At 43.3% G+C, this 25,649-nt stretch overlaps 2 protein-coding genes across 2 annotated transcripts in view; both read left to right on the top strand.

Moving 5' to 3' along the window:
* The first annotated feature begins 1,456 nt into the window (after positions 1-1,456).
* TSGA13 (testis specific 13) lies at positions 1,457-18,221 on the top strand. Its single transcript, XM_036010277.1, has 7 exons — positions 1,457-1,473; positions 7,724-7,799; positions 9,544-9,615; positions 10,534-10,758; positions 14,038-14,165; positions 15,010-15,188; positions 18,041-18,221. Exons 1-7 carry the CDS (start codon positions 1,457-1,459, stop codon positions 18,208-18,210), a joined length of 867 nt encoding a protein of 288 aa, XP_035866170.1. The 3' UTR covers positions 18,211-18,221.
* Positions 18,222-18,552: 331 nt separating this feature from the next.
* The window catches only part of COPG2 (COPI coat complex subunit gamma 2), a 132,519-nt gene continuing 125,422 nt past the window's right edge, over positions 18,553-25,649 (top strand). Inside the window, exons 1-4 of the mRNA XM_028525344.2 lie at positions 18,553-18,681; positions 19,798-19,850; positions 20,415-20,495; positions 23,240-23,311. Coding sequence (XP_028381145.1) covers positions 18,645-18,681; positions 19,798-19,850; positions 20,415-20,495; positions 23,240-23,311 — 243 coding nt within the window. The 5' untranslated portion in view covers positions 18,553-18,644. The remainder of the gene's footprint in view (positions 18,682-19,797; positions 19,851-20,414; positions 20,496-23,239; positions 23,312-25,649) is intronic.

The raw sequence follows: 25,649 nt of genomic DNA, 5'->3' as shown, positions 1-25,649 counted from the left end.
GGGCCAGCGTCTGAACAGGGGAGTGAGGCAAACCCATTTCTGCAATCTTTTCACTTATAGGATCTCCCCCAAGAACAAAGGAAGCCCAAAGCATGAGATAAATTTCCTTCTTGAGGGAAAGCAAAGTGGGAAAGGGAGAAAGAAGCGGCCTCAAGAGCTTCCTCCCCGCTCTCAATCCCCACCCCCAATCCCCACCCCCCCGAGCTTCCAAATACTGGTGTGTTTAAAGCTTTTGCTAGCATCGAAATTCAACATGTGGTTTGGTATAAAAATGTACTGTATAAAAGAATACTTATAGCTTGGTGTGATCGTGCATTCTCCTGAGTCCCTGCTGCTGGCTGTCACACCAGGCAAAGACTGATGTTACTTAGAAGAAAGGGAAGGCCCGAGAAGATTTAAAAAGTGAGGGAGTGAAGGGGAGTTTCTTGGTTCAGCATCACTGAGATGCCAATAAATGAGTGCCAGATGCCCAGAGCCCACCTTTGGGGGGTGGACTCACGTGGGACACCATGTCTCCCACATCAGGGTAGAATTCTGTGACACTAACAAATCCACTCTCCTAGAGAGGCACCCAAATGCATCACTTCCGTTTCCTAAGCCATTGTCTTACAATGGCGTCTGTGATGCTTGGATTTTGAAATTGAGAATCAATGACCTTGTTCCCCAGTTCCATTAAACCAGATCCGGAGGAAGGCTCTGGAATGAAACGTGCCAGTGGGGCTGAGGGGGGTGGGGGGCCTCAATCAGAAAGGCACGTCGTCCCTCCCCTTCTCGCGTCACTCCACCACACTCCAAGCATTTAGGAATTTGCCATGGCTGGCATCTCTAGTGCCCTGGTCTTTCTTGCAACTGCCTTCCATCCCTTACTGTCCTTCTGATATATATATATATATATATATATATATATATATATATATATATATACCTTAATTTTTTTCCTTTTTGTTTCCTCTTTGGTTCCCATATTCCTGATACTACGACAGCTTCCATTCTTTCCTGGGAGCACGTATTTTTAACCCACAGATCTATAAACAAATATCATGGCTTTGAACCTCCCAGATTCCCAATCTCCTGCTTTTCTTTATATTTCGCTATTTCTGGCAGTCTTTCTTAGCTCCCTATTTATACCAGTGTGGCTATTACTTCTGCTACATTTTCCTCCTCATAAAGGTCATTAGCTCTGAAAATCAATTTCCATTCATTCATCGCTGAATAATGCTAGTTCTGTTGAGACTCCGTGTTGGTCAGCAGATGAGAGAAATGGATTTATAAACAGCGGTCCCACTCTGCCCACGGATGGCAGGCAGGTTGCTGGGCAAAGCTGTCTTCTCAGTCTCCCCTTTGTAGCAAGCTTTTATTTTCGCTTTGCTGAGGAGATAACTTTCTGAAACCCCTCTTTCCTGGCTTCCCGGGGTCTGGACCAGCACAGAACAGTAAAACTATAGCAGCAGCCAGCATGTCGAAGGATTTGAGGTACCGGACATATCTCCTCCCGCTACAGGTTCTGAAGCAATTAATAAAAACATTCAAGAATCAGATAAGTTCCAAATATCAGGGATTTTGTTGTTGTTAGAAGGTGTTTTGGAGATTGTGGCTGGGGCCTGAATATACATTTGGCCTCCTAGTACCTCCCCCTGGTCATTGATAAACGACAGCCCTCCCCCTGACCAAGGAAGAACCTCCCCAGAGACCTCATGACATGTTCCTGACAGGCTTTTTAAGAAAGGAAGAGCCAAGCTTTGGCTGATGTAGCTCAGTGGATTGAGCGTGGGCTGGGAACCAAAGTGCCCCAGGTTCGATTCCCAGCCAGGGTACATGCCTGGGTTGCAGGCCATAACCCTCAGCAACCGCACATTGATGTTTCTCTGTCTCTCTCTCTCTCTCCCTCCCTTCCCTCTCTAAAAAATAAATAAATAAAATCTTAAAATAAAATTTTTTTTAAAAAATGAGGAAACTAAGGTTTAAAAAAAAAGAAAAAAAAGAAAGGAAGAGCCAAAATGGGATAAGCTGCCTTGCCCAGCACTATATACGCCACTACTTTTTCACCGTGGAAGGAAAGAAGGGCAGATACCATCAGCGCTGTCAAAAGGGCAGACGTTTCCAGTTCCTACAGAGGTTTCTATTTCAGAAGTCGGAGGAAAAGAAGAAGATGGTTCCACGAAGAGTTCTTCCTGCCTCGTGCCCTCACGTACTGCTCTCTGCTCCTAAGGCCACCTTTCCCAGCATGCACTGTGCCGCCGCAGGCACCCCATCCTCGCTGCCCAGCTGTTCGCTAACTGGGGTGTGAGGTCTCCTTCTGGACATGGAAAGTTGCGGAGGAGAAACCATTCATTAAGTCCTGTCATAGATCAAAATCCAGGGCTAGTAGAAACAGATGATCAGCCTGAGTTTTGGTTGATGTAGCCCCCCCACCCCGCCCCACCGTGTCTGAAAAAAAAGACAAGTAGGGGGGAATGGGCGGTGGCTTTTATCAGAGGGTCTCTATTCAAGCAAATCTTGGCTCTGCCAGGAACTCAAGCCTGGTAGGTTTTTTTCATTCTAGATGCATCTGCCTTATAGCTGGTGGCACTGGATAGTTTATTAAGCTTTGGTAATTTTGTGAGTTTTTTAAAAATCGTTTTCAATACCTTCAAAAGCTGCAGTTTAGATGCTTTGAGGTAGAGGTTCTCCTCCCATCTGCATGAGTTGTCCCTTCCCGTGACTTCTGTGGCTCCTTTCTCCTGGTGCGCCTCCATCCTCCAGCCACTCCCTTTCAGTGTGATGCTCTGCCTTTGGCATCTGCAACCTCTGGGGCTCTGTCCTGTGCCTTGGCATTCCTCCCGCTCGATCTCATCTACTCCAACGGCTTCAACCAGCCTGTATGCTTGAGGCCGACTCACAATGCATAATTCTGTCCCAAGCCTCTCTCTCTTGAGCTCCAGACCCATATTTTAAACCATTTACTAGGCAGCATCCCCATTTGCATCTCATACTCAACTGACCAAATCCAAAATCCTCATTTATCCCCCAAACTTGGTCCATCATTTTATTGTCTAATTTGGTAAATTGCACCTCCATTCTTTCATGTAACCAAGCTAAAGAAGTGGTTCTATCCATTAACCCATAGAGCCAATTATTATTAATTAGGATAGCTTCCCAATACCCCTTGTTTTAATCCTTCTTTACTGCCAACACCTCCCTTTGGAGCTTGTAAGAGTTTAAGTCTTTTGGTTGCAAACAACAGAAATGGTTCGATTCCCAGCCAGGGTACATTCCTGGGTTGCAGGCCATAACCCCCAGCAACCGCACATTGATGTCTCTCTCTCTCTCTCTCCCCCTCCCTCCCTCCTTCCCTCCCTCCTTTCCCTCTCTAAAAATAAATAAATAAAATCTTAAAAAAAAACAAAACAAAACAGAAATGAACTCTAAGTTAAACAAAGAAAGGGGGGTGGATGTATTTGAAAGGATGTTGGGAAAGCTCACAGGATTGAAGGGAAAACTGGATAAGCATGCTTTAGGGCAGGTTAGATCTAGGGTGACCCTGGAGAGTTCAGCAGGTGCAGCTCAGTCCTTCTGTCTGGGGCGCTGCATGGGGTAACTTGGACACAGTCATCTTTTATCTCTGTGTGTCTTTATCAAACTTTCAAGTTCCTAGTAGAGAGAATCCGGTTGACCATCTTTAATAAGCCACCCAGAGCTAGAAGACAGAGATGAGTGGCACAAATCTGTGAGCACTTTTCCAGTCTATGCTCCTCGCATCTTTAAAATCTACAGTTCACACTACCACCATTTGCAGCTCTAAAATATATACCATTCAATGTTTCTCCTTAGTTAAAATTCCTCGATAGCCCTTCATTACTCAGAGAATAACCTACAAGCTTCTATCAGGGACTTCACTGTAGGATTTGGACCCTGGCTACCTTTCTAGTCTCATCTCTTGCTACTCTTCTGTTAAATCTCCTGTTCCAAGCATACCACAGTTATTAGCAATTCCCATAAACAGGTCATGCTTTGTTCTAGCCTCATGTTTTTGCTCCCTCTTTCTCAAATACCCAACTCTCTTTGCTTCACCTGACCAAATCCTGGTTAACTCACACTCCTCTTTCCACACTCACTTTAGGTATCAGATCTGACTCTTTCCCAGTCTCTTCTCATCTGAGCTAAGTGCTCTTCCTCTGTGCTCCAACTGCATCCTGCACTTATCTGTAATTTAGACATTGCAACCTGTTGCATTCATCTCTTTCCTTGTCCCTCTTCCTGGCCCAATATCCGACTTATGTTTGGTTCCCAGTAGCTACACGTCATAAATATTTGGTAAATATATTGAAATAAACAACTATTGGTTTTGAATGCTTAATAACAAAACACTGTGGGAGAAAGAAATACATACATATAATTTCACATTTCTACATTCAGTGGCCTTACTGCCTAGGAGGCAAACAATACTTACACAAATTGTAAGTATAGGTAGAGCTACAAAATACTGTCCAACTTCATGCACAAAAAACAGTGACCAGAGGCTAGAATTTGAAATCAAAGTGATCCGGCAAGTCTTCTCTGAAGATGAAACACTTGAGCAGGAACATAAAGAAGATTCAAATGGTTTGAAGAGGGTGGGAGAGTGTTTTAAGTATGGGAAGTGAGAGAAGAAGGCTCATTATGCTTGAGGAACGGAGGGGAAACATTGACCAAGAGAGAGACTGATTAAAATATGGTGAAAAGGGTAGTGTGTGTGTGTGTGTGTGTGTGTGTGTGTGCGCGCGTGTGTGTGTGTGTGTGTGTGTGTGGGAAAGTCACAGGTTAGGGAACAAAGTGGGGCCGACGTGCTCCTCGCTCTCTGCCTCTGGCATAGAACACCCCAGCATTCTAGATTGCCTGGTCATCACAAGTCCCTGTGTCTCCTTCGGAATCAAGAGAAGAATAATTCAGATATTTTCAAAAGGCAGAGAGTTTCCACATCAAGGAATTTTGCCTCTCTCCCTGAAGTTAAGATTTCCGGATGTCATTTCAGGTATTGTGCACCAGCTATTTCTATTCTTGTTTTTGAGGTAGTTTGTGTATGTGTGTGTGATTTGTTTTTCCACCCAGGCAAGCAGCACAAGATTTCCATCTTCCAAGTCAATGGCTCCTATTTGTTTTAATTTTAATATACCCATGAGCTGGAAAAACTATATGTGAGAAAAGAGTGAAAAGCTCATTAGTCTATCATCCTTGAAGGGAACTTTCAGAGTTTAGCTCAGTCTAGTCATAAACTTTAGACAATTATCTTTAGAATTTCTGTCGAGACAATTAAACAAGATATAACCCTAAACAATCACTTAGCAATACCATCAACATTAACACAGATCTTTCCTCCAAACCCATAGACTTTGTAAGAGCTTCAGCTGATTGGCCTTATGAAAGTTCTACTTAATTGTCAAGACCCCCCCAAATTTGATCCCACCCTCACTATCTACTGTTACGTCTTTAATGGTAGCTACTTAACACAACAACAAAACAAGTAATCTTCCAGTGGGGCTGTTTCACAAACAGTCCTGCAAGACCCAGCTCAATCTCCACATCCTTTGGGAAACATCCCCCCCTCAAGCACCACTAACCTCTCTTTTCTCTGAATGGTGGGTTCTAAATCCCCAACTCTTCTCTTCCATTTCTAATAAGTAAAATGTCGCAACTCCCTGTGGCTCTCTGCTGATATACACACACTTTTCTCAGCTTCTCAGGCCTAATCTACAGACAAACATGGTCGTATTGAGAGAGGATGTTTGCTCCTCCAACTCTCTCCCATTACTGACCCATGAATTAATTTTATTTTAGGTCTTTGTGGAGGTATGGAATTAGCAGCATGGAATTAGAAGGTCACCTTTAAATCGCTAGGTTAACTGTCTCCACTTTTACAGATGAGGAAACCGAGGCCCTAAGAGGGTTGTCCTCCTTGTTTCAGATTTAACGTCACTTCCTCCTCCCTGCAGCCATTAGTCAACTGAACTGAAGCTCTTGAGGGCAAGGGTCCCCATGTCTGGTGCATTGTCTCCATCCAGAACCGCACCTCTCCGTCTCCTCTTGTTTCCCATACAGGATGACGAACGCGGCTGAGCACAGGCTGTGCGCCTAGGAAACCATATCTGGATTGGATTGAACCCCTTCACAATGAGGACCCTTTAGAGGCACTGAGTTTGGCCTCCGGGTGAATAATTGCTTCAGGTTGACCCGCTGAGCAGCGAACAGCAATGGAACAAAAGACACCTACCATGTGTGTAGTCTTGTTTGCCCACCTATGTCATAAATGTCATCTTATAGGAACGTATCTTGTAGCCCGTAACACTCGGAACAGCGCTGGTCTCAGACTAAACCCTCATTTAAAACCTTTCAACTGACGGACTGTCCTCAGATCAAAAACCAGATCTTGGTCCATGTTTCAGACAACAGCTGGAGTAGCTTTTCTGAAAGAAAAGCACCAGGCTTTCCTTTCCGAGATAGGCACTGCAGGGCCGAGGAAGCGTTTTTCATGTGGCTCTATGCCTTAAATTGGCCTTGGAGAAAAGTATCTGGAATCTGCTGCTGCCTTTTAGATACCAAAGAATTATTTTGAAAGTGGTACCGTAAAAATGGAATTTTTGTTATTAGATAGTTTAAGGTAGTAGGACACATCGAAAGGACACAAATTTTATTTTGCTTCGTCCACAATGTGTTACCTCCTCTCCTTGGGGCTATTTTTAAGACCTTTGGCCTGAAATGGCCAATCCTTGAATGTGATCTGTCCTGGGTTTTGGGATTATTTGCACCATGCTATAGCCAATTGACCCACTAACGGCACAGCTTGGCTATTTCTACTTTTCTTAGTTTGGTCCTTACTCTGCTACCCTTATTTTTAAAGGAGAGAGGTCTTGTTGAGATAGTTGTAGGATCCTACTTAATTTGAGCTAGTTTAACCCCACAAATGAAATTATCTCCAAGGAGGAAGAAGGCCACTTATTTTAGTCATTAACCCAATCTTACTGCTGAGCACCCTCCACTGTGCTCAGGAGGTACATGGGTTTAGTAAGAATCAGTCAAGGAATCCAAAATACTTTATTACTGAAGATTTCGACTTCTGCCCCTTGCCCTCTTTCCCACAAAGGGAGCTGGTATCTTGGTGGAGGGTGGGAAGGAAAATGAAAGTGCAGAGTATGAGAATATTTGCCATTGGTTATTATTTGAACTACCCCACTTCTATGAAGAGAAAATTATAGGTGGTTAGGAGCACTAGGGAGCCAGTAGTACAAGGTTGGTCATAAAAAACTGGAAATTTACTTGTAAAGTTCCACTAACTATATTCCTTCTATGGACTCATTGACTGATCGTGGTGCACGCAGAACCATTTCCACCTGCAGAGGCAGGCATTCAAAACTATAGGCCATGTTCCAGGGTATTACGAGGGTCCAGCTGTCTAAAGGAAGTTCCTTAAGCATTCTACTAGAGCACTTCCTTTGGTGGTCTGAAACCCCTAGGTTAGAAGAAATCGACTCATCAGATGTCTCCAAGAGGTCCCACTTGCTTAATTCTTCAGTCTGAGGTTTTGTTTTCCCCCGACACACAGGCTGAATAGTGCATCTTACTCTTTACTACCCGTACATGCTTCACTTAGTGGCCACCTAAACTGTGCTTTTCTAATTCTAAGTCAGGCTCCCCAACTTCATTGAAAGAGATTGAGAGCATGCAGAACAGGCCACTGAGCAACTGGATGTTCTGCCTTTTTTTTTTTCAGGTGCTCATTTGGTAAACCAAAGACTTCTCTAACTAATGCAATTAAACTGGAGAAGGGAATTGTGGACAATGATGAGGTAAGGAAGAGAATTAGCAAATGCTCATTTGTAATCTTTCCTTGGAGTTGCTTATTTTATAAGCCATGTCTTCCAAACTTTGTGCTGAGAGGCAGAAAAGGGTCAGGATTTATACAGAAAGCAAGGTTAGTTGATCCAATTTTATGAGAGGGAAACAGACACAGAAGGAAGGAGAGACAGGGAACCAACAGGAGAGAAATAAATCAGGGCGCAAAACCCAGGGACCAGCGGCAGAATCTTAGGGCGTGAGTGAGCATTCAACCCTGACTTACTAGAACTCATGGCCACCTCTAGCAGCAAAAGCTTGGTTACTTCCCCAGGTTTATTATACTTAAGTGAGGTTTCCAGGCCAACTTTTATTTTATCAGCCAGAGGGACTGCTATCCAACATAACAAAGCTCAAACCTACTCCAATTTGGACACTTTGTGGGTTTCGTCATCTGCTGGAGACAGATTTGGAGCAGAGGTGCACTACCTCAGAAACATTCAGGAGTAAAAACATTTTGCCCAGAGACCTTCCCCACTATAATTCATTAAAAACAAACAAACAAAACAAACCTATAATAATGTTTACACCTTTCCTACCAAAGAAATTTTCCTTAGGCTTCTATACATACGATTCTAAATACCTGTTTTATAGGTCGTATCTGTGAGGCAGGTTTTTCACAATATGTTTTCAGTTTGAACAGAGAGACTTTAGTTTTCCAAAAGGTAATCAAAATTAAATGATCACATCTTTGGATTCGCCCCGCGCTTCATGTTGCGCTCCCGAAGGAATGCGCGGAGTGACTCTGCCAGGCTCAGGAGACAACGGCCCGCCCTCCCCCGCAGTTCTGCCGGTTTCCGTCCACTCCCCCTCCTCACCTGCTTGCTTCAGCCACCGTTTCAAGTGCATGTCCCCTTTCTTCCGGACCCCACCTTCCCATACATATCACCTCGGTGGGGTGGGGACGGGCAACCTCTAGAAATGCTAATCCAAATGCAGGATTATATGCCCCTCCACTTTTTCTGATTTCTGATATTGCTAAGGCCAAAGGAGGTAACTCAGCTTTTTCCGCTTTGGGTTCTCATCCCTGTGACTTACTCATCCTCAGATAACCTAGGGCTGAGCTTGAGGCTGGGCAACACGCTGGGGTCAGCGGAGGGAGAGGCAGGTGGCCCGCCCCGTCTCCCACCAGACAGGACATGCCACCTGTCAATCATCAGCACTACCACCAGCAGAAAAATGCAAAGTGGTGGATGCAAGTGTTAGCAAAATTCAATTATTTTGGTAACATTTTGGGAAGAATCATACACCATAGAACGATTTAAAAATGCAACAACAAAAAAAAAGCGCAAAATGTTTCTCCCCTCCTCTGTGAGCCTGCCTTCTCCCAGCCCACTTGGCGGTTATCCCCAGGGCTCCCTTTGCTCACAGCCCTTAAGTTATTGCCCTTTTTTGTGACTTGCTTTTCTCCTCAAAGGTTGTCCTCCATGTTGATTTTCACCTGATTTCACTCCTACAGAACTGAAAAGGCAGAAGAAGGAAGTGTGATCTTTGGAGAGATTCACCCCTGTCTGAACTTGGACACTGCCCTTGTCCACTTCCCCTCCTAGCAGCTCAGTGCGCCCGGTGCAAACCACGAGGCACACGGTTCCCTTTACTTCATGGAAAGCAGGGACCCCATTTCAGTGAGAGGCAGGAATGGAACACTGTTTAGGATAGGTGCAGCACGAAACCACTAATTCTGATTATTGTCTCTAGATTTTCGATCCAGGCGGGCAATCCAAATTCGTTCTCAAGAACCTTCAGCATTACACAGTCCATCCCCAACTGGTAGGTGGATAAAGGATTTCCCCCACGAGCCCTAAAAGCAAGGTGCAGCGGTGGGACAGAGGCCCGCTGCAGAGCGTCCTCCAGGGACTGCCACTTCAGTGACTGTGTGAGCCCCTAGGATGTGGGGGAGGGGGGTGCAGAGCTGTCCTGGGACACGGAGACAGAGGTCATGCAGGGAAAGGTGGTGAGCAAGCAGGCAGGAACTGGGAAGAAGGTGGTCCCTGTGTCTGAAATATTCTTTTTAAGTTGAGGAAACATATTAATAATCAGAAGGTATTTCATTCTCTCCCTCTCCCTTCCTCCCTTTCCAAGCCTCTGCTTTCCTTCTGTTGACAGAAAAACAAATTTAGTGGGACTGCCCCTTCCCCCAACCCACATCTAAGTGACATGCTGTCTTTTGTGACTGCTTGTCCTTTTTAACCTTGTGCTTATTATGCATGGCAATGTGGTCCTGCCTGTGGGAAAATGTTGGTGGGTGGGAATGCTGGTGTCACCCCCACTCTTAAAACTCCCTGGGTGAGGAGATGGGGGTGCTGGCCCTTCCACCCTCTGCCTCGGAGAAGCGTAGAGAAGGCCTGTGAGGTTTAGCATGGAATCCTCGCTGTTTGCCTCACTGGGCTGAACAAATTCTGTTACGCTCTTTCAGGAGAATTAAGTCACCTTTCTCCTTTAGTATAGAAATCTCTCCATGTTATTTCCCCAGCCCCTCAGTCTACGTGTGGGGTATGCTCTGAGGGAAGAGAGGACTGGTGAGCTTCAGACATTTTACTGATAAACACGCGTCAGAGTGGATTTGTCCAGTCCCTGTCCCGCCTCCGTCCCTACCCCATAGAGGCAGAAGACTAGCCAACTGATTTGTTCATCTCCTCTTGACGTCATCCCTTTGTCTCCTGGACTCCTTTCCATCTGTCTGCTCAGGGTCAGTACTATGAGCCCCTGAAGCCCACCGAACTGCAGAAACTCATGGCTCGGAACAAGAGAGCCTTGAGCTTCACGCTCAAAGTCACGGAGTATGATCAGGATAAGACCTTACTGATCCTGACCAACAACCCACCTCCGTCCCCGATGGGCCAGCAAGGAAAGGACCTCCCACCAAAATACTTTCCCAAGGAGTTCCTGCTCAAGGTAATGGCGCCTGGGGAAGTTTCCCAGCACCCTAAGTAAGGACCCTGAAGGACGTGGAGTTAGCTTGAAGAAGGAAGCTAACTTAACATGGTATTCGGGAGCCAACCTTTTCCCTCTAATTCTTTGCCATATGCTTCACCAAACAGCATCGGGAGAGCCTGGGAAATACTCAGAGAAAGAGTTGGATGAGCTTGGGTCATGAAACTTCATTGCACAGGGAAAACAGAGGCTTTACTTGAGATTGTTTGTCCCTGGACAAAGATATTTAGTTTGTAATTGACAAAGGATAAACCACCCGATGCCTTTCTAGTTGAGTATAAAGTAATGAAGGATGAATTGAAGCCCTGGCTGGCGTAGCTCAGTGGGTTGAGCGCCGGCTGGGAACCAAAGTGTCCCAGGTTCGATTCCCAGCCAGGGTACATTCCTGGGTTGCAGGCCATAACCCCCAGCAACCGCACATTGATGTTTCTCTCTATCTCTCTACCTCTATCTCTATCTCCCTCCCTTCCCTCCCTAAAAATAAATAAATAAAATCTTTAAAAAAAAAGGATAAATTGAGAAATGAAGAATAAGGAATAGAAGTGAATACCTCAATGGGAAAGGAGTACAGGGTTATGCTTTATACTCATTGCTTTTGGGTGTTAAGGGAAGAGGAACAGAGCAGGGAATTTACTATCACAGCATCCAGGCTTTTGGGACTCTGCTATATACTAAAGAAGTTCAAAGTCAATTTGATAACCAATCACTGAAAATACAGTAATCCAAGAACTAAAATATAAAGATGATTACAGGACACTTTCTACCTTGAAGGAGGTTGGGGTCTAACAGGAGAGACAGATCAATAAATGAGAGCTATAAAAGTGATTATAATATAGCAGGGTATATGAATTATAAAAGAATATGCAAGATATAGAACTAATACACAATAAAGAACAATATTTCTTTTGGGAGAAAGGGAGTAATCAGAGAGGCTTTCCAGAAGAGACGATCCATGACAAGAGAAAAGGAGAATATTCCAATCAGAGCAAAGGGCAAAGACACAAGAAACTGAGGTATATTTAGGGAGCTGTGAGAAAGTAAATGGCAGCAGATAAAAGGATATAATCAAATCTACATTAATTTAGAAAGACCTTTTTTTGGAGGTCGGGAGGAAGATGCATTATTTGTGAGAGAGACACAAATCAGAGATTAGTTAGGATGTTACTACAGTCATCAAGGTAAGCAGTGCTGAGAAATTGAACTAAATCAACAGTGGAGGAAGTGAAAAAATCAATTTAAGAGAGATTTAGGAATCAGGATCTAAAAACAAACTTGATACCCCTGTCCAGGTAGCTCAGTTGGTTAGAACATCATCCAGATATGCCAAGGTTGGGTGTTGGGTCCCTGGTGAGAGGACCTACAAGAATCAACCACTGAGTACATCAATAAGTGGAACAACCAGTCAATGTTTCTATCTCTCCATCTCTCTCTCTCTCTTTCTCTCCTCCCACCCCGTTTCTACTCTCTCTCTCTCAAATCAATCAATAAGAAAATAAAAAAAGATTTTGATAGTCTTGAGAGAGAACCTAATATAGCAAGAAGAAATTAAATGAGATGAGTAAAAGTGCAAACAAAGAATATAATTATAACAGAAATTTGAAGTTGGGAATGGAATTACCCAAGACAGATTTTTATAATAGAGTGTGGTCAATTTGGAATTAGTATTTCCTTAGTTGCTACATGAATGGCAGTGAGAGGTTCCTTTCCAAGTGGAAGATAAGATGCTAGTATCCAAAGGTATATGCTGACAAAAGAGTTAATAAAGAATTTCTTGCCTATGGTCTCTTTGGGCTAGAATTTGTGCCTTTGAATGTACACTCACTCAAAGTGGTTGTTTCTCAGGGTAAGGTAATACACACTGAGAGAGGGACAAATCCCTGGCCAGGACTGCACTGCTCAAGGTAGAGATGGAAATCCAGGTCTGTCGTGTAACCTTGGCACAAGAAGAGCTCTCTTCCAACAGCGGGCACTTGAGAGTCTTCCAGATCGCATGCAGGACCTGAACATACTTATGAGCAAATTGTGGTACCAGCCAGATTGTATTAATAGAGCTAAGGCTCTGCTTGTCAAAGGCTGGCACCATGCTAATTTTATGTGGCCTTCTGAAACCAGTCCAAGAAAATGGAAATGCCCAGTATCTAGAATGCTTCTTTAATGTTTATGCTGCATCCCTTCCTTCTCTTGCCAGAAAATGTGACCACCTTTTGAGAGCCTAAGATCTTCCACTAAAGACGCATTCTTTTGCCCAGGCATGTGTATTAAAAGATTGTGGGTTCCAGCTGGCAACTTGGTGGTTATACTGCCACCGTGATGGTTACACTCAGAGCCCCTTCTAAGTGAAATGGACCGTACCACAGGTTGTGAAGGAAAGGGTGCCCTATGAGGTCCTCTTTTGTATAATTTGGCTTGATCCTCTATTCCTAGCTGAGACCAGAGACGCACACCAGACCCAGTGAAGGAAAATGCATTGGTCGGTGAGTGACCTGTGGTGGCCACCACCATACCCAAACTCACCAAAAAGGAAACCAGCCAATTTATCAACAACCCAATCCCTGACCTAATCAGATTTCTTGCTTCCAGGCATCTGAATTGGGAAAGGAAGAGATAGAGGCAGTGGGCATGAAAGCTGAAAGGACACAGAGGCCAGAAAGAAAGTAGTGTAGGGACCATAAGAACAGGAGAGGGGCAGGTTTAAGTTATAGGGAAATAAATATAAATGAATAAGCAGAACCTATAGATAGAAAAAAGGTATACAGGGTCAGGTAAGCAGTGAACAAAGAGAGGAACAAGCAGGTAGGAAGAAGTATGAGGGACATTAATGATATGATAGAGAATCAAGATCCGTAAACTCATGCAGTGGTGGTCTTTAGCCAGTGCTGTCTTGGATTCCAAATAACTTTTCCATTCCTGTTTTTCTGCTATGAGATCAAACATTTATTACCAAATGTTTGGTTTACTAAGCAATTCAGTAATTGAATCCTCCTCAAAATGGGGTGAATTTTGAGGTCTCTTCAAAGGGCCAGTGGGCATGTCAATCAATTACATAGGGAACTGACAAGTCTTTTGGCAGGGAAACAAGCATGTACTGGCCCATTCAGAACTGCTTCCTCTTAAATTCTGAGTCCCCACTTCCTTCTCTCATAGGTGTGGTTGCATCATTTGGGAAATTGGAACTTAGTTCAAGAACTTAGTTCAGCTTCTAAGTCCCAAGGTCCGCGCTTGACTCCCTCACTTTCCTTCCCTTTGTTCCCTCAACAGCACAAACCTGCTGAGAAGGTCTGCCTACTTTCAATGCCTCAGAAAAAAATGTTAAGACCTAAGCTGAAACCGGTCTTCCCTGTGACACTGTTGAAGGGTCCTGCATCCAAGCAAGAACAATGGTTTAGGTGAAGTCCTGGCTGCTCTTGTCATTTTCTTTCCTATCATTTCCTTATTCATGCTACCATTTCTTTTAAATATGATTGAATATTTTTTTGCCTGTAGGGGATAGGTACAAATGTATATTAATAAGACACAAAGACACAGCTTACTGCTCAGGCTGATGTGGTTCAGTTCGTTGGAGCATCATCCTGTAGGCTGAAGGGTCATGGGTTTGATTCCTGGTCAGGGTGCATACCCAGATTGTGGATTCAATCCCCAGTCTGGATGCATGTGGTTCCCAGTCTGGGTGCATACGGGAGCAACTGGTCAGTGCTTCTCCCTCACCCTCCTCTCTCCCTTCTGCTTTCTCTAAAAAGCAATGGGAAAATGTCCTTGGGTGAAGACAAAAAAAAAAAATACGATATGGCTTCCCTATATAATCCTCAACATCATTTATACTCTAATGAGAGAGAAACAGTAATGCACAGCTAAGGTTTTTCACTGAGGAGGATTTTCAAGAGTGGAGAGAAATATTCAAAAGTCTGTGAGTTGGGGAAACAGAAACATTCCCCCCGGCCCTGAGCAGTGCATGATAAGGGCTCTAGCGTGGAACAATGTGCTATGAGATTTCACTGGAAACTAGTTCTAGGAGCAGCCTGTATCTAGTGTGGAGAGGAGAGAGGAGACCCTGAACTTCCTTCGCAGGTCCGCAAGGCTGGGGTCTAAAAGCATCCCTTTCACCGAACAGTATTCCCACTCTGTACCAAGGAACACCTGCTAACATTGTCCTTGCTCCTCCCCTGGAATCTGGGAGTGTGGTGACTGGTTCTGCTAGCCCTAGGATTTACTAAAGGAGCTTTCTTTGTTAAGGTTTTCCACCGAGAATGATTTCAAGAGTGAAGGGAAATATTCAATGCTCTGTACTTTGAGGAAACAGAAAAGCATGTACCCTCAGCTCACCTTTGCTCAAGTCTGTAACAGAGACACAGAAAAAGATGGTAAGCTCCTCTCTTGCAAAGCAGTGGCTTACAGGATAGACATGTGGGCAGGTGGGACAACCTATGGGGACAAGAGATAAGGGCAAATTGATGTCTCTTGTGGAGGTTCTGGGGACTGATTTTCCTTGTAGCACAGAAGCTAGGAACTGATAGAGGCTCAGGTGGGGCTAGGCTTTGGATTCTGTTTAAATCCTCAAATTTCAAGAAGCTGTTGCATGGTGTTTCCCACACTGTATCACCTAGCACTCTAAAAGCTTTGGTATATCAGTATGTTAGTCACCCTGTTATTTTCTTACTGTTTTTGTTCTTGTCCTAATTAACACTCTATCATTAACATGGGGTTGATATACTAATTATATGGTTTTTTTTCTGACATACATTTCATCAAATTTATAATAATTAAAATTTAAAATGTTTTTTAAAGATTTTATTTATTTATTTTTAGAAAGGGAAGGGAGGGAGATAGAGAGAGAGAGAGACAGAGAAACTTCAATGTGCGGTTGCTGGGGGTTATGGCCTGCAACCCAGGCATGTACCCTGGCTGGCAATCGAACCTGGGACACTTTGGTTCCCAGCCCGAGCTCCATCCACTGAGCTACGCCAGCCAGGGCTAAAATGTTTTTTAAAATTTAAAATTATCTCCTAGAGCTATGCAGTGGTATACATATCACCCTCGAGGGAAACTGTCCTAGAAGGGCCCAAGGATAAATCCGTGTGTCTCAGAGATATACAAGCCTCTGTGGGAAGGAGGCAGGACCTGGGCTAGAAGGGGTTTGGGATAAGTCTGTATGGAATGGAAGAAGCTATAATGAAAATGCTCCTTACAAATGATCATTCATTTAAGGGCGTTTATAGGGCGCCTGGTAAGTGTTAACACTTACTGAACACGTCCAGTGTATGAGATAGATAGATGGGCCAGACCGTGAAGGGTTATGTGATTAAGGGCTTGGGTTTTCTCCACGAAGCAGTTGGGACCCACTGAAGAATTGCAGAGCACCCAGTGGACATGTGTGTATGAGGAGTATAACCGATGGGCCCCCAGACTTCACCAGCTATGGCTTCAAGACAAGGTTATTTCCTCCTACAGGGTTCCTCTCCTCAAGCAATTTCTGGATCTCCCTGAAGTATGTTTAGCTGTTCCACAAGGCCATCCCAGTGATGGCTTAACACCTTTGCCAATTGTCCTATCCAAATATTCACTTTCCAGAGGTCCGTGGTCATATTTTACCATCCCTTTAATGGCTTCTCTGCTCCTCCTGTACCCATTTGCTACTCCCCACCATGCCCGACTGCTTCCCATAGGTGCTCTCTTAGCTTCCCATATTTAGCCAAAACCAAGCTGTGATATTTAACAATGCTTCATACATGGGGAGAGAAGTTAAAGAACAACAGAGAATGATTTTTCTTGCTTTAAAAAAGGCTACTTGCTTTAAAATGGGCTCAGTTCCTTCATAGTCCCCAGCACATTAATCAAGCTTAGGAATCCCCTGGTTTATCTGTGCTCTCTCTGCCTGGGCTCCAATAACCTTGGCCCAAGGAAAGGGAAGAGGATCACTCCTTCCCCAAAACCTGTTTAAATTTCAGCCCAAGAAGAAACAAGTAGGAACATTTACAGATGCTCCCTGACTTCAATGACAGTTTGACTTACGATTTCCTGACTTTACAGAGGTGAAAAAGCAATATGCATTTAGTTAAAACTGGCTAGGCTAAGGTATGATGATCAGTAGGTTGAATTTTTGACTCAGATATTTTCAGTTGACAATGGGTTTATCAGGACACAACCCCATTGTAAGTTGGGGACCATTTGTATTTCCTTCAGGGGAAACTCTACCTGGAAAGTAAAGTTTGAACTTTATAGGCCAGGTAAGGCGAACAGAAGAGCTAATAGTACATTTAGTAAAGTTTGGAGTTACATCTTAAATGATATTGTATGTTGGATATCATAGTTCAGTTTAATCTAGAATCTAATCTAGATGAGAATGTCTCTAACTTTTCAAGGGCACAATTCTATTAAGGATACGTTCCATTTACATTTCTAACCAGAACACTTAATATCCCAGTCTGCAGCATTTTATTACAATAACAGTGACTTTACAGTTTCCCTAAAAAAAGGGGGGGTGGTACTGACTTGACTTATGTATCTAAAAGGGCCCATTATGATGCTTTTCCTGGGCAAAAACAATCTACTGTGAAGTTGAAAAAAACATCTCCACTTCAAGTAAAAGCTCCATTGCTGGCAACCACTTCCTTCCGCCAATAATGTCCCATATTTACCAGGCATCCAAATGAAGAAAGATAAAAAATGGCTTGGATGGGGTCTATGAAGGCTGGCTAGGAGGCTGTTCAAGAGGCAGATGATAGGACACGAATTAAGGTGTTATCTGTAGGACTAAGGAAACACATTCGGGGGATATTGACAAGGCACAGTGCATCAGAAAGTGTGGGGAGGGACGCTTCTAAGAACAGACAGAGGAAAGAATCTGGATCAAGTGATGACACTGAAGCCAAATGTAGAGTTTCTTAGTTACATTCTCAGGCGGGAGACTGAAAACCAACACACACTTGAGGAAAAGGCTGAGGGATAGGAATGTACAAGTGAATGAACCTTAGTAAGTTACATGAATGTCAATATGATTTTGGATGGATCATTTGAAAGGGGTGAGATTAAACAGGGAAGACTAAACTAGCAGTGTGTTAAACTGGGTTTTAAAGAAGGTAATGAATCCAGAATTCCTATGAAGAATGCTGGGAATGGTAGTCCGGTGGTCCAAAATCTTTCCCCTTGCTAAGAGTAAAGACCCCTTTTCTCGTCCCTCCAAGTGGGTCAATTTCATGCCTCACGTTAAGTGTCCTAGCCCCTCTGGAAAGCCACATTCACCAAGAGGCACTGTGTTTTGTTGCAGTCTCCAAGAACTCACAAAGTGGCACGGCGACTTCGAAGATTAAATGGGAACCATTAACCCTTGAAGCGCTTCTAGAGGAGAAGCCCACCAGAATCGCGCCTGGGGAGAAAGACTTCCGTTTTGGAAGGGCCCAGCATTGGTTCACTAAAAGTACCGCTGCCATTAAGTAAAAACAAACACTTCAGGACTCTCGCCTCGGTCTCCAGAGAAGTCTGAGAGGCTAGCATCAGTCTCCGTCCAGGGCGTGTCAACCAAATAAAATTGCATTCTGCCCGCTTCGGGCACGTGTTGCCCAATCACTCGGAGGGAGCGCCGGAGAGAGCCTCGGGTACCGACCAGTCACGGCAGGAGCCCCGAAGCGGGTACCTGGACCCAGCTCCGGTCCCGCCCCGGCTAGCTCGGAGTAGAAAAGAGGGCGTGGCCGCGTCCCCAGGGGACCCGAGCAGCCACGCCTGCCGGGGGGGCGGGCCTTCTCTCCGAGTGACAGGAGGGCGGCCCAACCCGCGCCAGAGCACGGGGCCGGCCTTCCTGCAGCCTCTTCCGCTCGCCGGCTGAGGTGCCTGGGAAGGTTGCAGTGGGTCTGGGCGCTGGGAAGTGGTCCAAGATGATTAAAAAATTCGACAAGAAGGACGAGGAGTCTGGTACGCGCAGGGCTTCTGACGCCCACCCTCCGCCGTGGGGGGGTCCCTTCCCCTCCAGCCGCCACTTGTTCTCAGGGATGCGGACCGGGGGGCGTGGGCGCCGGTGTGCCAGGGGGCCGGTTCCAGCAGGGGGCCTGCCCCTAGCCCCTCCCCCGGCTCCGGTGCGCTCCCCCCCCCCCACCCCGGTCGCGCGCTCCAGCCCAGCCCCCCCACCACGCGCCTCATCAGCTTGCTTGGCGGCCCCGCCCCCTCCCCCTCTTCCCCCTTCCCCACTGCCTCCCCTTTCTCCCGGCGCTTCTCTTCCTAGCCGTCTCCTTCCCGCTCGCCCCGGGTGGGCTGCTCGCGTTGGCGGCGGGCGCTGGGCAGGTGGCGGAGGGAATGGGTGTGCGCTTGTAAGAGGCTAGGGGTGCTGGTAGTGTGGGGCCTAGAGTGGGTCTCAAGTCCACGGGACCGTGTTGTGTGTGTATATGAACTTTGGGGTGCCTTGTACCTTAGTCTTCCCGGGGACCTTTACACTATTGGCTTCCCACGGGGCAATACTCTCATGGTACATAGGTCATTCAATGTATCCCTTAGTGGCGTCTTGATACTTTGGTCCAGAGCAAAAGGGGAAGATATCAAGCCACCTTACAAACAAAACAGAAAACTCTGCGTTTGATAGTTGCTCTCATAAAGAGCGGTAGAAGGTTGGGTTAGTAAAAACTCCATGGTCCCTTCCACCTTTAAGTTTATATGATTATCTGCTAAACTCTTCTGCTTCATAGTAAATGTTAAAAACACATAAAATGGTGCTTGCCTTTAGGGAACCCCAAAGGGCCCTACCACAATCTTACTAATCTTGGTTGTGTGGACATGACATATTTGTAACATTCATGTAAAAATGGACAGGAGAAAGAAGACAATCATTTCAGGCAAGGTTCCTGCAAAAGTACAAAATCTTACAGGGAAGCAATGACCAATAGTTTCAGAATCAACATGATTATATTTAATTTATACACATAGATATCCAAGTGGCCACTTCTCTTAGGTAAGCTATCCCAAGCATTCAGTACCCTTCTATAGAAAAGAAGTTTGTGTAGGACAGCTATTAAAGACATGTTTTGTTTTATGCTATAGGCAGTGGCTCCAATCCTTTTCGGCATCTGGAGAAGAGTGCGGTCTTACAGGAGGTATGGCTCGGAAGTCATTGTGTTTCCATTCCGTTTTAGAATGGTGGGCAGAGAGCCCCTGGAATGTTGAGATCCAAAATCAGAATTGTGGAGTATAACTAACTGAGTTCAGAGAATAATCACTTGAGGGAAAAGGATGAGGGGTTGCTCGTCAAAGGAGAGAGAGAGGCAAAAACATGCAGCCTGTGCCACATGTTGAGAATTTTAAATAAAATGCCAGAAGAGGTGTTTAGTGTAAGGTTATTGAAGGAAGTTACAGATACTAAACTCATTGTATTTAAGTGATGTAGATGAATATTATGATTCTTACTCAACAGGTAGAGCCTACTAAGTTGAAGCGAAGCATTAGACTTAAGGGAAAGAGAGAGTATAGAATGGAAAATCAAGGCCACATCTAATAATGTATCATATACCATATACCAAGTTGAAAACTATAGGTAGCTAACATTATTTGGATATTGTAATTAAAATACGTAATAGTCTTTTTTTAAATTACAGTTGATTTTCTGTAATCCGAGATGGAAAAAGTAGAAAATATACTATGTGTAACTTTTTTGTTTCCAGGCTCGTCTGTTCAATGAAACGCCCATCAATCCAAGAAGATGTTTGCATATTCTTACAAAGATTCTCTACTTACTGAACCAGGTAAATTATTTTGATTTTCTTCAGATTTGTGTCCTGGAATAGAAATACATAAGATGTAGTAAAGTACTCTCCGGAAAGTAGAATCATTTTTTAAAAATTTACCTATTTAAAAAAATCTACAATGTTGCTTAACATAATATGTGAAACTTCTTGAGGACAGGGATTGTGACATATACTGTACTTTGCTGTGTATAATGCGCACCCATGTTTTTGGCCTAAACTTTCAGGAAAAAAATCTTTCAATTTTAATTTTTAATTCAACTATTTATTTATTTATTTTTAGATTCTTGCCTTTTATATTATAAAGGAATTTTAGCATTGTTTTTTAACATGTTACAAGAAATTTTATGTAACAAATAATTACAAACACAAGAACAGATACAAAGTACAAGAAATTTTAAAAAGAGTTAAAAACATAGATACAGGAATAGTACTATGCATGTATAATATGCATCTTTTTATTTTTCCTTAAAAATTTGGGCAAAATGAGCATTATACACTGCAAAATATTTTATTTCTTTTTATTTATGAGTTACTAAAGCAGTTAAGCACATAGTAGATTCTCAACATTGACTTGAATTTAACAAGTATTAGTTAATGTTAAAACATGTTATTTAGAATTGTTCAGAAGTCATTATGTTCCTCCAGAAATATAGTACAAAGCCTTAAACATATTCTAAATAGATATTTTACCCTTTTGGGAGTGTGGGTGGGTATATAGTGATATTTTAAGTCTTTGCTTTTAATATTCAGATTTTATATTTATTATCCTCACTCCACCTTACAACAATATGATTCTAGGCTTAACCATTTAGTGCCTTAATGTCCTTTTCTATAAATGGGAATAATAATCATCATATTTGTTTTATAAAGTTGTAGTTAGTGATTAAATGATAACAGATGTAAAGTGTTGAGAACAGTCCTTAATACATAGTGAGCATTCAGGAATAGTTTTCCTTCAGTCATTCAGCAAATATTTATTACACGTCTGCTGTATCTTACGTACTGTTTTAGACACTGGAAAGATAATAGACAAAAACCAACAAAAATATTTGCTCTAAATGAAATAGGTTCTGTTTTCAGTTATTATTAATTTTTATTTTTTTGTTGTTTTTGATTTAAAATCTCATGAAATGTCTATGGCCTCTGAAAATGTGAGTTTGTTTCTTAGACATATACATGCACACATACCCCCTCCCAACACACACCCTCAAGATGGTTTACATATGGTGCTAAGAAGACTATGGTTTCCAATTTGAATTCCATGAGAATATTTTATCTTACTATGTTTCATGACTGAAGACCTCATCCAGAGATATAATAAAATTTTGTAGTTTGCAAATAGATATTGAGCAACAAGTACATACTTTTAAATAAAGTTCACAAAGTCATATTCCTCTGTGGTAGCATATTGGAAACATTTAAGTCATGTGTCCAACTTAGCTAAATCCATCATATAAGCAGGGTTTTGAGTGGTTGGCGTTAGTTCAGAGGAGCATATACTTTTGTATTGGCCAACAGCTCTTTGATGGGCAACTCATGTTGAAACATTTAATTATCTTGATAAGGAAATTACCAAGCATAGTCTGGTGCATAAACAGGTTTGGGAACCTTTGTTTTTTCTTTTGCCTAGATCCTGGGAGAGCTTTATGGAAAAATACTTTTTAAAGTATTTTAAATACTTCTCAATTTCTACCAGAGTTGACATACCCATATGTTCTGAGTTTTAAGTCAAGTAGGGACTAAAGTTTTACCAATATGAGTGAAAAGTACATGGATTTCTAGGTATTCAGGAAATAGTTATGAAAGAAGGAGGGAAATCTCCTGCTGATGAGCAATCTGGATATTCTGATTGAAGCAATTGGAAACTATTATATTTTGTCTTTCATCCTAAACTTTCAAAGTTTTTCCATCAAAATTGGCTTATTGTTAGACCCATGACAGACAGAAGGAAGACTGTGAATATTCTGTGTAAAATCTGAAGTTCCGAAAGTGATTGGGCCTACCACGTTTTATAGGATTGAATGAGGAGACTGAATATTGAAATGGTAATGCTTCAGGTGTCTTGTGACCTGCATTGTCTGGACTATAAGTGAAACAGGTTATTTCACATCTTGTTACTCAAAAAACGTGTTTCCCATACTGGCAGCATTCTCATTACTGGGAGCCACTCAGAGCTGTTGAGTCAGAAGCTGTGTTTTGGCAAGATCCTCAGCTGGTTTACCGAGCACACTGAAGTTCTGATGCAAAGCATGTTTTTAGGGGCTTGAGCCAGTATTTTGAGATCTGTTAGCAGCCCCTTAAGCCTTTTATATAAATAATCTGGTTTCTGCCCTTTTAGTGGGTCTCTTTAAGTTACGTTTTCTGGATTCCTAGTAGTTCTTTACAGTTTAATATTTATGATGCTCCTATTCGGTATGATCTGTGCTTGTAGGCAGTGTAATGATAACATTGCAGTCTGATTAGGAACTCAGCTTGGTATTATTTTCCACCTCCTTGTAAATCATAGTTCTTCAAAAAAATTAAAATAGTTCCTGCAGTAAAGTTGGAGAGCACTATTTTAGAACTTTCGTGGCAGGTGTGTGCTGCTGAATTATTTTAAATAAGGAGAAGGGAAATGGCTGTGCCAGAAAAATAGCAAAAAGGCAGAATGTTTACAAATAGATTGTTTTTGTCCTGCATTCTGAAAGAGTTTTGCAGAAATAAAGAGAAAATCCTTAATTATTGTTTTAAATTATACTTAGGGTGAACACTTTGGAACTACAGAAGCCACAGAAGCCTTCTTTGCAATGACTCGATTGTTTCAATCAAATGATGTAAGTCTTTTTCTTTTAAATTTTAGGCTGAAAAAGTTGCTTTTATTTGTTTTCCTTGGAGAACTGAGAGTGTTCCAAGTTAGAGACGGTTGTTTGAAATGTTTAAAAGTTATTTCTTAAAAGTTATTTCTTTTCATAAAATGTTTATTAACAATTATATGAAAATAAAAGAAGGAAAGTATATAGTATGAAGCTATTCACCCACAGATCTTCCATGCCCTCATAAAAACTGTTAATACTGTGCAGCTCCCGGCCTGATGCTGCAGAAGTGGACTGGTGTGGAAGTCAGTGCACACGGCTCCACACCTTTAGGTTCTTAGTCAAGGTTCTGGTGGGCCTGGGGTCGCTGTTGGTTAGCAGGGCTGGCAGTGGAGAAGAAGAGCTGGATGCAGAGTGGGAAGGAGGATGTGGAGTTGGGGGAAAGAAGGGCGAAGACAAACTCAAGCTGCCAGACCTCTGCATCTGTCTCTCATTACCTTAGACCACCCTGACTTTCAAGCACAGCGGCTGCTGCTTTCCCCTCTCTTCCACTGTGGCCAGCTCCGGCTCAGAACCATACAGGGAAGAGGATTCCGGAGTATATATTTTCCACCTTTCTGTTGACATAAATTGTTGAGATCTTGCAGTCCATTTGGTACCTATTGCTTATCATCATAGGCCACAGTTTTTGCCTGACCCACAGGTCCTTCAGGGATTTGAGTCTGCTTATGTGTCTAGACAGTGAGAGGTTGCAGGGGTGGGTCCTCGGGAACATCAGCAGTCCCTTGTAGGGCAGCTGTCCCAGGGGAGACTGTTACACACTCTTCAGGCAAAGGGAGACGACTTGCCTCAGACAGTGGATGAAGAGTTACTTCTGCTTGCAAAGGGGCCTTGGTGGAATTTAGGGCCTCAGGGTACTCTCAGCCTCAACAAAATCTGCCCATATGTCCCCATTCCAATTTCCAGGTCCTCAGCTCCCCCCCCCATCAAGGTCCTAACTTTAACCTAAGATGCCCCATAAGAGTGTCAACTGAATTTACATGTAATTCAGCCAGCAGGGTATACTTTTCAGCAATCTCAGCCCTGTGTCCACATGACATGGGTTTCCTAGTAAGGCAATATAGAAGATTTCTAGTCACTTGCCCAGACCTTGAGCTGGGACTAAAACTCTGAGCTCGTCGTTTTCTTTACCAAGTTCTCCAGTGTACTTAGAAGCAATGAACTTATTATACAACTCCTTTTTATAAAAATGTTCTATGGCAGCAACTACTGGGTTCCCCAAAGCCTTGTCTTCTGTGGGTTCTTGATCATACTTGTCTGCAGGTGATAATTTAAGTATTTTACCACTGCATGCCATAGACTAGTATTGTCCGCTTTACCACTGGAAACAGGGTAGTTTTATCAACTCAGAGAAGCTATTTCAGATTCCTGTCCCTAAGGTCCTATTTCCCTTTAATCACTCCCTGCACCAAAAATTCAGGGTTTAATCAGGGAAGCGGAATCACTATGATTATTATAGAATTATTATTAGAGGAATTAGATTAGAGTGCTAGGCATTTCAAGCTGCTGGAGTGGGGCCAAGGGGCTGGCCTATTTATATAAGTTACGGAGGGCTGTTGCTTCTTTGCGGCTTGGTGAGTTTGCAGCGCAGGTATCTGGTGGTGGGCCTGTGGTTGCTTTTGCTCGGATGACTGGCAGTTGGGAGAAGGAGCTGGACGTGGAGCAGAGAAGAAGATGCAGAGCAGGGAAGAAACAGGACAAACTTGAAGCCTGTAGCAATGGTTGTACTAATAAAAAAAGCATGAAATTGTTTTCTAAGAAACGAATTGCAGAAATGTGGGCTTATTGGACAGGACAGATAGCCCCTTGAAGTCGGTGGGCATGAGTTTAAAGTATACCAGGAAGCATGGCGAGTGTTTTTCTCCAGCTACAGGCTTCAAGTTAAGGCCTGGAACGGTTAGGGTTAGGATTTTGCCAAGTTAGTTAACAGAGAGAAGAGCAAGGAAGTTGAGTAACTGAGATACTGACTATGGAATCTATGTTTGGTTAGGAGGCAAGTAAGAACAGGGGCCGATCGAGACAGTAGAAAGTCGATAGGGTCAATGGATGTAGGTCATGGAGGGAAAAGAGTTCTTGGAGCCAGGAGTGGTGGCTGGAGAGTGAAATGCTTAGAAACGAAGTAAGAAAGGGATACCATACCGTTAGTGGTAAAGGCTGTGACAGTGAAAGCGGGTGATTGCAGTAGGAAGTAGGAAGGCTCATTGGAGAAGAAGAGGCCATTTCCGCAAAGTGGGCAGAGTTTTAATATTGTCTTATGTATATTAAAATCAACAATTTTTATATACCACACATGGGTGTG

This window comes from Phyllostomus discolor, chromosome 10, assembly GCF_004126475.2.
Source record: "Phyllostomus discolor isolate MPI-MPIP mPhyDis1 chromosome 10, mPhyDis1.pri.v3, whole genome shotgun sequence".
NCBI classification, from domain to species: Eukaryota; Metazoa; Chordata; class Mammalia; order Chiroptera; family Phyllostomidae; genus Phyllostomus; species Phyllostomus discolor.
The sequence above is the reverse complement of the archived record's forward strand: the minus strand, read 5'-3'. Positions and strand labels throughout refer to the sequence as shown.